The 15097-nt window shown below is 41.5% G+C and overlaps 1 protein-coding gene across 1 annotated transcript; it reads right to left on the reverse strand.

Annotated features, from left to right (window-relative positions):
- Window positions 1–372: 372 nt before the first annotated feature.
- On the reverse strand, window positions 373–11362 carry SNX12 (sorting nexin 12). Its single transcript, XM_027962870.3, has 4 exons — window positions 11088–11362; window positions 6182–6277; window positions 4780–4904; window positions 373–4372 (listed from the first exon to the last, which is right to left on the reverse strand). The coding sequence occupies exons 1-4, from the start codon at window positions 11250–11252 to the stop codon at window positions 4270–4272; spliced, it is 489 nt and encodes a 162-aa protein (XP_027818671.1). The 5' UTR covers window positions 11253–11362; the 3' UTR covers window positions 373–4269.
- Between the last annotated feature and the right edge of the window lie 3735 nt (window positions 11363–15097).

Raw genomic sequence — 15097 nt, forward strand, 5'->3', positions numbered from 1 at the left:
TATCTAATATTCTAATAGAATATTAGACATCTCTGTATTTAAATTTTAGGACAAAAATGCATAACAAAATATTTAATAATATCTCTCCACTAGCACAGATGATCAAAGTTGATTGTATTTGGACAAAGAAGTTACTGGATAAGAAATAACATTAAAAAACCAACATTTTCTTGAAAAGTAATGCATAAATTTCTGTGAATCTAACTGTATTTTACTATTCACTTAAGAACTACCATTTTATCCAATTTGATTGTTCTTCTATTGGCAGTGCCTCTTAATCCTTTACCTTCAGTTTATCTATATTAAGTAGTTGTTGATCTATATACAAACATTTAAAACCACCACAGAAGTACATATTTAAAAGACGCCTGCTGCGATTTTAAAACTCCTTTATTCTGTATATTGTTAATAATTACCTTTGTCTCTTTTGTAAGGAATGACTTTTCTGTTCTCAGAAGAGTTGACAGACAGACAGGAGGGAGAGAGAAAATAAAAGTAAAATAGGGAACAATTCTTTTGTATAACGTAAAAAAGATAAGAAGAATGAGGGGTGGTGGGTGGTCGGGAAGGCAGAGAACCACAAGCTGAATTAGTCACAAAGTGTTTGTATTTTTAAAGTAAACTTGAATATTGTGATATATAGATGGACTAACAACCACCTAAACTTCAGGCTATAATTAAAGTGGTATCCAGTTTTAGACTCTATGACTTGGGGACATATGAGGACCTTGGAGAGACTTCAGAATAATAAAGATAAAAGGGTTAAAGATGAGTGAAGTGAGGAAAACTCAAAACTGTTATTGTGTCTGAGAAGACCACAGATGACTCAACAATCGTCAAAGATAGGAAGAAATATCTATTTCAGTCAGCAGTTAGTCTGCATTTCCAAAGCAAAAGAGTAATTTTACTTAAATTATTACAGCATGTATTTGAAGATGGAAATGCCTTACCTAGGACACCTCATCAAATAAAAACTCCAAAGAAGCCTGAATGCTGTTCATCTCTCCCACCCTATACTAGCTCAACTCATCTCAAAGAAAGGTTCAAAGAGTAGCTAAGCCATCTTTGGAATGTGAAGATTTAGACTTCCCTTGGGTGCAGCTACTATATTCAAAAATTTTTGTTAGCCTCTGTTGCCCAGCTTCCAATGAAAAGTTGAGTTGCTTCTGTGCTATGGAAAAAGAGGATTAATTAGTAGTAAATACCTAGATGCATGCATAAACTTGAATCTCTTATAAAAAGTATGCTTCTCCTTCTCATTGTTCATGGGCTTGGATTTGGGGTTCTTTCAGAACCCGGTTACATTTGAATCCAAAGAAATAATTTACCTGACTGACATTAAAAAGAAAACAAGTTAAGACAACTAACTAGATATATCTGGACCTCTTAATTTGTCTCTGGCATTTTTTGTCTTACTGAGATATCTCCTGGACTAAAGTATAAAAAGTATTAAGTCTATGAAGAAAGAGAATATAATCATTTTATTTGTACCTTGAGCACCCACCCCATCACAGCCCAACTTTGAGCATAAGGCTGGGTGCACAGGCAGCTATTGATTAGTACTTGTAACATATGTTATCTGTCAAAATTTTGTTAATATTTTTATAGCTACTTTTTCTGGTTATTCTATATTCATTCTCCAACACTGCTGCCTATGAAGGCTACATTTCTCTTATTATTCTTCCTTTTTCTCATCTCATAGAAACAGCTATTCTTCCCTATTCCCTCAGATATCTTTAGGTATCTGATTCCCAAATCTCTTTAACTTCTTCAATTCAGTCCCCACTTTTCTACCTGGACTAAAATATCACTGTTAAGTCATCTTAATTCATCATGTTTTAATGACATCACTTTCTATACCTTCTTTTCATGCTCAACTACGTGATTAAAAGTAGCTTTGACTTCCTAAATGCCAAGATTCCTAACTAACCTCTCATTCCAAACCTTTCCCAAAACCTACTTTGTGCATGAAGCCATTTGAGAAACCAATGGTCAAGTGAAACTATCCATCCATCAAAAATTCTCAGAGTTCACTCACCTTTCTGCCTACATCAAATTTATCTGAAAGGAAAACAACTCAATTGAGGTAAAAAGCCTATGAAAAAAAGTGTTTGTAGGGCATGTGTGGGTGTGTTGGAGGATGAGCATATGCACACATTTATGTACACATATAGCATTTGCATATACATATACACACATACTATAAATATGTTTTGCCCAAATTAGCACAAACCTACAAGCTTAAAAACCAAATTTGCTAAACTGACCCAAACCACAGTTACTGAGCCCTATGGCTACTTCCTCCAAGCAGATGCATTACCTCTGTGACAACGTCAATTGGAAGTTGCAAAAAGGACAGGTAAATACTGCTACAGGTAGCTTGGATTCTGCTTTTTAAAAATTTAAATGTAAAAATTACTTATCACTTTAAGACACTGACCGTGTTAATATAATTCTGCACAATACCCAGAATATTCTAGAAACTTAAAAGTACTAAATTTACAACTTAAACAGGAAAACAGAGGCTTGCTTCACAGTGGTTTAATATGAACAGAGTTGAATATGACATTGTCTGACAGAAGAATGAACATTTTGCTGAATGAAAGCCCCGAGTCAGGATATATACACAGCATAAATGGGACCTCAGGCTCTCAGCACTTGTGCACAATGAAAGAAGGAATCTTTAAAAACAAATAGTAACAGAGGATACAGATGAAAAAGGCAGCAACAACACCAACACTGGAAAGGTGGGAAAGGGAGCAGAGTGTCTCTCTAGGGGCTGTTCAGGCCCGGTAGCTGGAGAGCTGGTCTGTCTCAGGGAACTTCAACATATAGATGGACTTAAACCCCACGTTGAAATCCAATCCTTAACCTCTCTGTTCAGGGTCTTGTCAGAATCAGTAATCCTTTTCCCCAAGACCCTATATAAAGAACTCCAACCCTTCCATGACAGAAAGTCTAAGCAAAGGGCCCCCACTTTTGACCTGACACCAGAGTTAACCTGCTTCCATCCCACCACTTGGGACAGACATTGGGCTCCAGCAAACAAATCACCACCTCCCAGATAGAAGCCCAGGAAAGCTGCCAGCCTCAAGAAGCTGCTTCAGACTCTAAGATTTAGGAAATCTATACCCAGCTGCTAACCCTAGCTCAGCTTCTGGGGAGAATGCTGGGGTTCCATGGGAAACAAGTGCAGGCAATTCAATAACCCTGTGACCAAGCTGGGGAGGGCAGTGACAACTCTTGCCCCTAAGCCCCATTCAACAGCTCAAAGTGCTTAGGAGAAGTCAGACTGTATGGTTTGTCGTTGTGTTTCTACCTTGTGGCAGCACTAAATAGGATGGGGGGAGGAGGAGAATGGAAGGAAGAGAGTGGTGATGTCCTTCCCTACCACTGGGAGGTACCTAGAAAATGATCTACTCCCACCCTTCAGGGAGTTACCTGGCAGTGGTGAGTTCCCCCAAGCCCTCAAGCCACCAAACCTGCAAAGCTAACCCATAAAAGTAGCGAGGACTTGGGGAGAGAGAACTGCTGGCCCAGCCCATACTGACTCACCTACTGGTGAGCAAGAAACAGGTAGCCAGAGTGGGGAGCCACAACGGAGGGGCTAGGCAACAGGATCTCCCTGACTGTCCTATGGCTTTCTTCTGACTCTGAAGCAGCCATGATGATGGGCCCAAAAAACCCACACACCTTGCTCCATAAACAGACTGCTTAGACCCTAGAATTACTGCCATGAAAAGCAACAAGGAAGAAAGTATAACAAAAGAAACTCTTGAGAAAACTGGGAAAAGGCCTAGAGAAAATGAGAGCTTCGGGGTCTCTCCCAAAGAAAAAAGTTCATGCAGGTAGGAAAGGCAGGGTCTTTCCCTGCTCAACGTTCCTGGTTAAACCTAAGAGTAAGAAAAATCCCCTGGACTTGCAGCATCAGTATGTATCCAAGTGCCCCACCAATACAAGACCCACGCCCCCAAGGTTGGCCTTCTGGTATGGGTAAATGCCCAAGAAATTGCCTTCCAGTCCAATACCCCCACCCACCCACCCAGTCCCAAGCAAAGGGCATCTGCCTGTGGTTTCCCACCTCTCCTCAGAGAAGAGGATCCTAGTAGAGTGCCCATGGTATAGTCAGGTACCAAGGAACACAATGCCAGACAGTCTATCAGGCCAGGGGATGGACAGACAACTTCAGATCAGAGAGAGAGAGAGGCTTAGTGTAAAAACCAATGTCATTTCAGCAGGAAAGTAGAGGGCAAGTGGTGAGAGGGGCTCCTACTGGCGCACCTTCCCAGGGACGTAGTTCCTGTCAATTGCCTCCTCCTGCAGGAACATGTGTAGGCAGCGTTCGTTCTGAGCCAGTGGGTGCCCAGCAATTCTATAAAGAGACCAAGATGGTTATCAGTAGTTTTTGGGACTAGAGAGAATTTACAGAGGGGCAGGGCTGTGGATGTGGACAGGGGAAGAAGGGCAAAGTCAGCCCTGAGGTTCAAGCAAGTAAAGGACAGCTGCGGGGCACCATTTCAACCACAATACTGAAGAGAGGAAGGGGACAGAGAGGTAAGATAGGGGCAAATTCCTAGACACATCCAACATGCAATGCTTCCTCAGGCCCTGGGGTACAGGATCAGAATTCTGCTCAAAGGAATGGAGTTTTACTGTCCAGTGACCCCAGCACACAATCAGCACATCATATTACCCATTACAAAAGAGCAGAGAAATGAAACATACAGAAAGACTAAGATGGCAAAAGTAGCAAAAGGAACCCCCAGGAACTTGGCTTACTTGTTAATAAACTGTTCCAGGCCCTGCCTCCTTTCTTCAATAAAGGACTCCTCAAAGATCCCTTCGTCTCCTCGGAAAGGGAGCTGCCGCTTCAAGGCTTTCCCAGGGAGTGGTGGTACTACAATCTGTAGGCAGATGCAAAATATCCGTGGTAATGCATTGTACATTTAATTTCCTATTAGGAATAGGGTCCATCCTATGCCATAGTTCAGCAACTTGCAAGAACTGAGATCATAAGAACAGTCAGGGGTGTGGAGAAAAGGGAACCTTCTTACACTGTTTGTGGGAATGCAAACTAGTACAGCCACTATGGAGAACAGTACGGAGATTCCTTAAAAAACTGGAAATAGAACTGCCATATGACCCAGCAATCCCACTGCTGGGCATACACACTGAGGAAACCACAATTGAAAGAGACACGTGTATCCCAATGTTCATCGCAGTGCTGTTTACAACAGCTAGGACATGGAAACAGCCTAGACGTCCATCGGCAGACGAATGGATAAGAAAGTTGTGGTACATATACACAATGCAATATTACTCAGCTATTAAAAAGAACACATTTGCATCAGTTCTAATGAGGTGAATGAAACTGGAGCCTATTTTCCAGAGTGAAATAAGTCACAAAGAAAAACACCAATACAGTATATTAATGCATATATATGGAATTTAGAAAGATGGTAACAAAGACCCTATATGCGAGACAACAAAAGAGACATAGATATAAAGAACAGACTTTTGAACTCTGTGGGTCTCTGATTTGAGAGAATAGCATTGAAACATGTATACTACCATATGTGAAATAGATGATCAGTCCAAGTTCGATGCATGAAACAGGGCACTCAAAGCTGGTGCACTGGGACAACCCAAAGAGATGGGATAGGGAGGGAGGTGGGAGGGGGTTTGGGATGGGGGACACATATACACCTGCAGCTGATTCATGTCAATGTATGGCAAAAACCACCACAATATTGTAGAGTAATTAGCCTCCAATTAAATAAATTAATTTAAAAAAAAGAACAGTCAGGATGGCTCAAGTCAAAAATTAATCCAACTCTGTTTCTGTAGGAGGACAGGTTTACCATCTCAAAAGAAAGGAAATAAACTTCAAATATTCTTCACTTTATTTAACAGTCCATTACCATCCAAGAATTTAGCTCAACTTTCCATTTTTAGCACCTATAGGAATTAAGTTGTATGATTTTTCTATCCGCTGAGTCAAGTAATTTTTCTTTACAATTTCTCCTGAACTTCCCACTTTCACGTCTCAAAGGGTATCACTCAGATCTAACATATTGGGATTTGGTAGATAGAGTATGTTCACCCTCCCTATTGCCTTCAAGATTTTATAAACCTATGGAGATCTCCTCTCCCAAGGGTCACACAGGGAACAGGGCCATACCTTACTATCTCGCTCCAGCTCATTTTTTAGCCACTCAAAGTCACTGTAGCGCCGTCGTACACAGGACTCCTTTAGTTTGAAGATAGGTAGGTTTGTCTACAAGGAGAAAGAATGAGAGAAGAGAGGTGGTAAGTAACACTCAGTCTGTGATGGCCACCTGTCACAACCACTTGAACACGTCTTAAGAAAAGAAACAGCTCCTAAGGACCATGCTCCGATAACCCTTTTGAAACACTACTGGGTGAATACCAATTCTCACCACATCCAGCCTCGTCAGAGGTGGTGATCAGAAGTCTCATGCTGCTTAGAATTTATCCCACAAATAGACTTGAAGTTATACATAAATATGTGTATACAAGGGTTTTCACTGAATTTTCTCATTTGTAATAATAATAAATGTCCATCGATGGATAATTGGTTAAATAAATTATGGTACACTTGCAGAGTGGAATACAACTATGAAAAGAATGAGAAAGATATATATGTCCCAATACGGAAAGATATTAAGCATTAAAATCAAGGCAGAGAACAGTATATAGTCTGTGTTTTTAAAAGGGGTATGTATACATGTATATATTTATATTTATGAATTAAAACATTTATGAAAAGACACTGATAATAGTGACTGACTTTGGAGAATAAAACTAGACAACTGAAATGGGTAGGTCACATTTTTCACTGTACAACTGGAGTTTATCATGTGCATGTATTACATTTTCAATTGAAAAGTGAATTTACGGTCCCTGTAAAAAAACAAGAGATAAGCACCTCCAAAGTATGCTTTCCTTTGCTTTTCCTGTCCAAATCCCTTCCATTCTAAAAGTCCCAGCTCAAGTCCCACTTCATCCAGGAAATCTGTCCTGACAATACTGGCTTAATTTATTGGTCTCCTCCTCTGAACTCTTAGGACACATAAGACTTTGGTATTGCCTGACACACTACTGTTTTATGCATTATGTTAGTCTTGCTACCAAAGTAAATTATAATTTCATTGAAATCAGGAGCCATGACTACTGCTGCATCTCCCTAAATGCAGATTATGCAAGTTACTCAATTGGTTAACAGTGAACTATGTATCTGTTTACCCTCCCCTTATCCAGAAAGTGCAGCAGAAATAGCAATTACATTAAGTTGGTTTTCCATAGTTTGCTCCCTGATATACATCAGCTGATTCCCACATTTTAATCACTGAGAATTTTCCCAAGGCTTCATTGGCAACATGAACCTCCAACAAACAAAAAGCCCTGATCCTCACTCCTATCTATAGGTTCTAAACAGAAATAGCCAAACAAATGTATTAATACTGACTATACTTCCTACCAGTCAATTCAGATCAGTAGATGGAAATAAAAGGAGCTAGTTTTTCTACTTTCTCCACAACTAACTCAGAGCAGGAAAAGGGCATTGGCACTATGCTGGAGCTTCATACATTCCTTGCTATGTTACGTTCTGTAGTCCTCGTCTGGATACTGACTTTTCAGGATCTAGGTATATAGCATCACACAATAAAGCCAAATAACTGGCCAACTTACATTAGTTACAACTCTACTCAGGATCATGATCCCAGGAATGGCAGTGGATTGAAGTGGAATGAGAAATGTGTAAAGCAGTATCTTATTAATGGAAGCAGTAGTTTCTTCAGGAAGAGGAACCTCCAGAATGCAGGAGAGGGAGACCTCATTGTTACAGTACAGCTGACGCTTGAACAACATAGTTTTAAATCACATGGGTCCACATGGGTACACAGATTTTTTTCAGTATATATAGTATATCATTTTTGTACCTTTGGATTTTGTACCATGTGCATGTATTAACTATTCAAAACAAGCCATTATAAAAAACATTCTCAGAAACCTGCACACTAATATATATATGTATCAAATCATCACATTCTATACTTTAAACCTACACAATGTTATCACTGACTCAATGGACAGAATTTGAGCAAGCTCCGGGAGATGGTGAAGGATAGGAAAGCCTGGCATGCTGTAGTCCATGGGGTCGCAGAGAGTCAGACATGACTGAGCAACTGAACACCACCGCCACACAACGCTATCTGTCAATTATATCTCAATAAAGCTGGGAGTAAAAATAATCATTCAAGAAAAAAAGCCATTCAGTATCTTGAGATTCTAGGTTTCCACCAGAATTCGTTACAAATACTGTGATCCCAAACAGTAGAACCTTAACTAGTAGGCCAACAGAAAGATGTAAGGAAAAAAGTGCTGAGTAGATTCTTCCAAGACACGGTAAAACCACCGTCATTTTGTGGACTTCCTCCTTTGACTTACAAAAATATTCTTCCCTACCTCATGGTGACAATAATGACCTTTCACCTCAGCACCTAGCCAACTAAGGAAGGGGCTACTATGTACTAGGATACTCTCTCAGCTCCAACCTACAAACTGTATGAGAGAGACAGGATTGTGTAGTACAGGATACACAGTCCTCCTTTGGCTCTGATCAAAACAAAATCAAGGGAAAGGAAAGAAAGAAGCAAAGTTCAAGTCCAAAGGATAATTGACATTTGAAAAGTCCCATACATATCACGTGAAGTCACCAGAACAACTCTCCAGACTCATTTCTTATGGGGGTGAGGGGGATAGATATTCCTTCCCTGAGCTTTAATTATACAAATGAAAAAAGTCAGTGCCATCTGCTTCTACCATACACAATGCCCAACTCCCAAAGCCCATTCTCTGAGCCTCATACTCCCTATAATACCTACCATGATCAGTCACTTAAATTAGCAATTTAAAACCAAATGATTTCATCAATTTCCCCTCAGAGCTCAACAAAATATTAAAAGTCTATATAGCCATACAAATTAACAAAAATACAAATTAACTCAAACCCACAGAATTAGGAACTGCCATCAGTCCTATCATTACCATACAATTAGTAATTGTGGAAAGGCCTGATGAAAAGCTTAGTGGGAAAAAAAAATCCTTGCACACTAAAGTTTTGCAACTAAGCACTGCCAAAGACACTACAATGTAGTGGAAAGAGTATGATGGGCTTCGGAGTCAGACAGATCTGGGTTCAAATCCCAACACTGCCACTTATTAGCTATGTGTACTTGGGTAAATTACTTATATTGCATTCCTCCTTAGTTTCCTATCTGTAAAATGGTGTTTTTGTAAGGATTTAGAAATTAAATCCTAGTTCAGTGCCTGACACATGACAGGCACTAGATGAACAGCTCTTGTTATTAGAAGTAGCGTAGCAAACAATTCCATTCATAATCCCTAGAGCTCTTGGGTAATACATCAAGACAACGTCTCCAAAACCCCACAGCAGAAGAGTTCTTACACTGAACAAGTTATGTCCAGGCCTCTTTAGGTAATTAAGTTCTCTACCATTAACAGTTCCCAGCTTTTATCATATTTTGAGGGATCTAATATCCATTCTTCCCCAAAGAGATGATTTCATATAATTCTTATATAGATGAGTTTTTCTCATTTTCTGCTATTCGTGTTTCTTTCTTCAGTTTGGACTTTGCCAAACTTGGAATTTGGAGATCACTTCTCAGTTAGATTTCAAAGTTGAGTTGGGACAGCATACTCTCTCATTCAATTCATTCATTCAAAAATAAAAGCACATACACTCTTCTAGGTCTTCAAATGCTGTTTGAGCAGCATGCTGTCCATAGAGAATATTCTGGCCCTCTAGTCTGAGAAAAAAAATAAGGAAAATTAGGAAATGGCTCTCAACCTTTTTGCCTGTAACCACTTCAGTGGGGGCAAAGAACCTGCAAACCATGTACTCTGCACATTCCATCTTTGCATGGTGGACTAAGAACTAGAGAATAAAGTCCTCTGTAGTGCACACTGGAAGAAGCCCCTCCTAGAGCAGCACTTAAATGTCATATATTAAAGTTAACTACAGACCAAGGACTAATATAATGAATCCAAAAGGTTAATTTAGGGCAGAATGAGTAAATGGCCATTCATATACAGAAAACCCAAATGAGAGCCAGTAAATACTGAAATAAACATTCTGGATACTTCAGATCGAAAGGGTCAGCACAAGATGAGGGCAGCGACTAACAATCCACCAATCCGAGTTGCAAAGTCAGGTTTTCCAGTGAGCATGTAGTACCTGAGAAAACAAGCACTGAACACTTCTCTCTTTCAGATGTTAATTCTACACAAGTCTGGGAAGCACTCAAGGAGCCTCCCGTTCTTATATCTGCTCCACCAAGTCCACTGTCTCCCTTTCCTGTAGTCTCTCTTCCCATTAACCCAGGCTTTGCTCAACCCCATCATCCACGACAGAGGATGAGATTGTTGGATGGCATCACGGACTCGACGTGAGTTTGAGCAAGCTCCGGGAGTTGGTGATGGACAGGGAAGCCTGATGTGCTGCAGTCCATGGGGTCGCAAAGAGTCGGACACGACTGAGCAGAACTGATCATCCACGGAGGCCTCATTAGGAAGAAGTTGGGCCTTCCTGATCCCCTTCCTCAGACTGACTTCTCACAACCTCGTTTTGGGACCCCGCAGCATATCGCTCTGGCTTTCCATCCCCCAGCCCTCTTCCACTCTTCCTTCCCTCCTTCTGTTGCTACATCTCTGATTCCTACTTCCTGGAATTCCTCACTCTAATCCTCTCCACCCCCACCGTCTCCAGCCCTGCTTCCTTCTTGCTCCTGGGTACCTGTTTTCCCTCAGGCTGGTCATCAGGCCAGGAGTTCCCCCCCTCAGGAGTTTTCTGCATCCTCAGGCCACAACCTTGTGTGAAGACCTCTCAGCAAACCTACTAAGCCCCTAACCCCCAAATGACCCCTCAAGTGTTTCCTCCACCGTTAGCCTTCCCTGTGGCAGTTTTTCCCCCTCCCCGCCCCCGCCCCTCCCGCCCAGCCGCCCGGTCCTCCCTCAGCTGTCTCCCTCACCCCGTGACTCACCCGCATGCGAACCTCATAGGTGGTGAAGCGCGCGCGGCCCACGCCCACCGTCTGTGGATTAAAGATGTCGATCTCCAGGAAGTTACTCGGAGGCCCGTAAGCGTCGGTCAGGTCCTGCGGCTTCGAGTTAAGGCGCCGAGTGTCAGCTACTGCCGTGTCCGACATCTTTCCGAAGGAGAGACCCAGACCGGGGAAAGGGGGGGGTGGGGGGACAGAGACCAAAGACAGAGAGCGCGCACGGCCCCTCCCGCTTGCAAAATAACCAGCCAACCCACAGACGGCGGCGCCGCGCACGCGCGCCCACGCACGCACGCACGCACGCACGCGCACGCCGCCACGGCCAAGGGCCCGGAACCCTGAATAGCGGCTACGCTGACGGCCTGCACTCCTGTACGAAGAAGGCATCATTCAGACTTCCGGGCGGGTGTGTGCTGCCCGGGAACCTGCATCTCCAACATGTGTTCCCCCCAGTATCCTAGGAAGCACTACAGGGGAGATCCGCCAATCGCTGCTCCTCGACCCAAGAAATTGTTTTTATATTATGCATCCATCAGCAGTGAGCACTGCCCCGCAAGCTGGGATCCTACAGTGATAGGCCGAGGCCCCGGGACCTGAATAAGTCCTGGTTTTGCGCGAAAATAAAAGGGTGGTCTCCCGAGGGTGGGGTTCCAACAATAGTAAAAACGTAGAACGCAGCCTGGCCACTTGCGCCACTGATAGTTTCAATTCATTTCACATGCAGTTGAGCACTCAGTGAGCGCTACTTATGATGCCAGGAAAGCAACAAAAATGAGGTAAAGAAAGATGATTTCTCATCCTCAGTTTTGAGGAAAATGTGGACATATCTTCATCCTCCACTTGTTGCCACATAAAAGCTAATTTCAGGTATACTCAGATGTTACATTTCTCAGCAAACTGAGTATTTATTTCAAAATCTTCTATCTCTAATCTGCAAAATTCCATACTTGGCACTGCTCTGAGGTTGCTTACAGCCCATTATGGAGATACACTATATGTCTACATGAGAATATCTAAAGAAATATTAATACTTATATGACTAATTTGCACATGACCCACCTGAAGAGGGTAGTGCCCACAGTAAAGGTGGTAGTTTTAGGTCATTCTTTCTCCTCCTTTCTCTAGCCCTCTTCTACTTAAAAAAAAAAATCCCATATCATTGATGCCTGAAATTCTTTCAACAGAGTACTTGGCCCTATAACTTCACAGTTCAGCTTTTTAATTCAATTTAACTGATATCTACTAAGCAACTGCTTATGTGTCAGTGCATGGGTGCTCAGTTGCTCAGTCATGTCCTACTCTTTGTGACCCCATAGACTGTAGCCAACCAGGCTCCTCTGTCCATGGAATTTTCCAGACAAGAATACTGGAGCAGGTTGCCATTTCCTACTCCAGGGGATCTTCCTGACCCAGGGATCGAACTGGCATCTCCTGTTTTGGCAGGCGGATTCCTTACCACCAGGCAACCTGGGAGATCTACTTATGCTAAACGCTAGAGACCTAGAGTTCAATAAGAGAGTCCCTGCCCTCAAGGAGTTAACATTATAGAAAAGGAGATGAGTAAATAAAACTAACAATAATGTGACAAATAGGAAATAAGTGAATGTTCACAGCAGCATGTAGGACATGAGTAACTGGAGGAATTAAGGAAGGCTTCCTGGAGGAGGAAACATCTGAGTTTGACAGACATGAAAAGACAGCAGGAATGGAAATGGGGAAAGGTGATTTCATGCAGAAGGAATAGCATATGCAAAGTCATCCAGATAAGAAGCAGCACAATATTTTTAGACAGTTATCACCAATTCAGGTTGTGTTATGGAAGTGTTTAAAGAGGTAGCCTGGCTGGGGATGGTCAGATGAGGATGATTCTTCTATATTAAGCAAAGGATCTTTGGCTTTATGATGTAGGCAATAAGAAACCACTGAAGGATCTTCAACAGAAAGAAAAAAAAGACACAATCAGATTTGTGTTTTAGAAGGATTATTTTGCAGGCAACGTGGAAGAAGATGTATCGGAGTTGAATGTGACCAATTATGAGTATCTGCAATAGTACTTGGGATCAGGTGGTGGTGGTGGGAGTGGAGAAAGGGGAAGACAGAAGGCTGAGACTGAGGAAATAAAATAGATAGGAGTTGTATCTGATTAGATATGGTGGTTGTAGGGCCTAAATGTGTGAGCTATGGACTTAGGCTCCCTGGGTTTAGATCATTGCTTCCTAGCTATATAGCCTTGACATGTTATCCAACAAGTTTTCCTCCTCTGTGAAATGGAAATAAGACTAAAAAACTACCTCTTGGACTTCGGTGAGAATTAAATGAAATAAAATATGTGCAAATAGTAAGTGTTCAGTAACTATTAGTTATTATTGCTATTTGAGGGAGAGAAAAATAATAATAAAATGACTCCTAGGTTTCTGAGATAGGTAACTAGGTAGATTGCTGGTGAAAGTGAAGTGAAGTGAAAGTTGCCCAGCCACGTCCGACTCTTTGTGATCCCAAACACAAGCCTTGTGTACTTTTTAAGTTTATCCAGTGATTGCTCATTTCTTGCTATTCAGTGAATGTGAAAGTGTTAGTAACTCAGTCAGTCATGTCTGACTCTTTGTGACCATATGAACTATAGCCCACCAGGCTCCTCTGTCCATGGGATCCTCCAGGAAAGAATACTGGAGTGAGTTGCCATTCCCTTCTCCAGGAGATCTTCCCGACCCAGGGATCGAACCCAGGTCTCCTGCATTACAGGTAAGTTCTTTACTGTCTGAGCCACCAGGGAAGCCCAGATTGCTGGTACCACCAATCAAAACTGGCATTACAGAAAGAAGAGTGAGCTTGGGAGGGAAGACAGTGAGTTCAATTTAGATGAATCTTGGGTATCTATAGGACCTCAAAATGTTCAGGAAGTGGCTGGAAATACTGGCCTGGAGCTCAAGGATGTGATTAGGGCTAGAGATTTGGGAACTATCATCATATAGTGTAGAAAGAAAAGTGTGAAGAGGCAAGGACAGAATATTTTTAAATTGGTGAAGGCATGCAATGTTGATGAGAGTGTAAATCCATACAATCTTTCTGGGAGGCTAACTGGCAGTATATATTAAAAAAAAAAAAAAAAGCCTTTGACCTCAAGAAACTTGTAATACTGCTTGTCTCTGGAAAACAGAACTGGAAAACAGGAGTCAAGGACAGCAGAGAGAGTTGTTTTTCATTTTCATTTCATTTATGTTTAAGTCCTTTTGTATTAAAAAAAAATTTAATGGGAATTCCCTTGTAGTCCAATGGTTAAGACTTGGCTCTTTCACTGCCAGGGCCCAAGTTCAGTCCCTAGTCAGGAAACTAAAATCCTGCAAGCCTTGGGGCATGGCCAAAAAAATTGATGTTATTTATCAAAACTTCTGGCTCAAAATTTTCACCTCAATATTAAAACTCACTGTCTTGTGTAAATGGCCAAATTCAGAGTTCTCCTATGTATCCATTTAAAATAATGTTCTTATATTCATTGATATGGGATAATGCCCACAAAAAAAGTGGGGGAAAGCTGGTTAAAAAAAAATACCCTCGATCATGATCATTGGCAAGAACAAGCACCTTATAAAAGGCAGCAAAAAGGAAGCCAAAAAGAAAGTACCATGATTGAAGTTAACATTGATGTCAAGACTACTGATGATTATTTGCTTCATCTCTTCTGTGTGGGTTTTACTAAAAATGCAACAATCAAATTTGTAAGACTTCTTATGCCCAGCACCAGTAGATCCGCCAAGTTTGGAAGAAGATGAAGGAAATTGTGACCCAAGAGGTGCAGACAAATGACTTGAAAAATAAATTGATTCCAGACAGCATTGGAAGAGACATAGAAAAGTCTTGCCAATCTATTTATCTGCTTCATGAAGTCTTTGTTAGAAAAGTAAAAATGCTGAAGAAGCCCAAGTTTGAATTGGGAAAACTCATGGAGCAACATGGTGAAGGTAGTAGTTCTGGAAAAGCTATTGGGGATGAGA

Source organism: Ovis aries, chromosome X (assembly GCF_016772045.2).
Source record: "Ovis aries strain OAR_USU_Benz2616 breed Rambouillet chromosome X, ARS-UI_Ramb_v3.0, whole genome shotgun sequence".
In the NCBI taxonomy this organism is placed as follows: domain Eukaryota; kingdom Metazoa; phylum Chordata; class Mammalia; order Artiodactyla; family Bovidae; genus Ovis; species Ovis aries.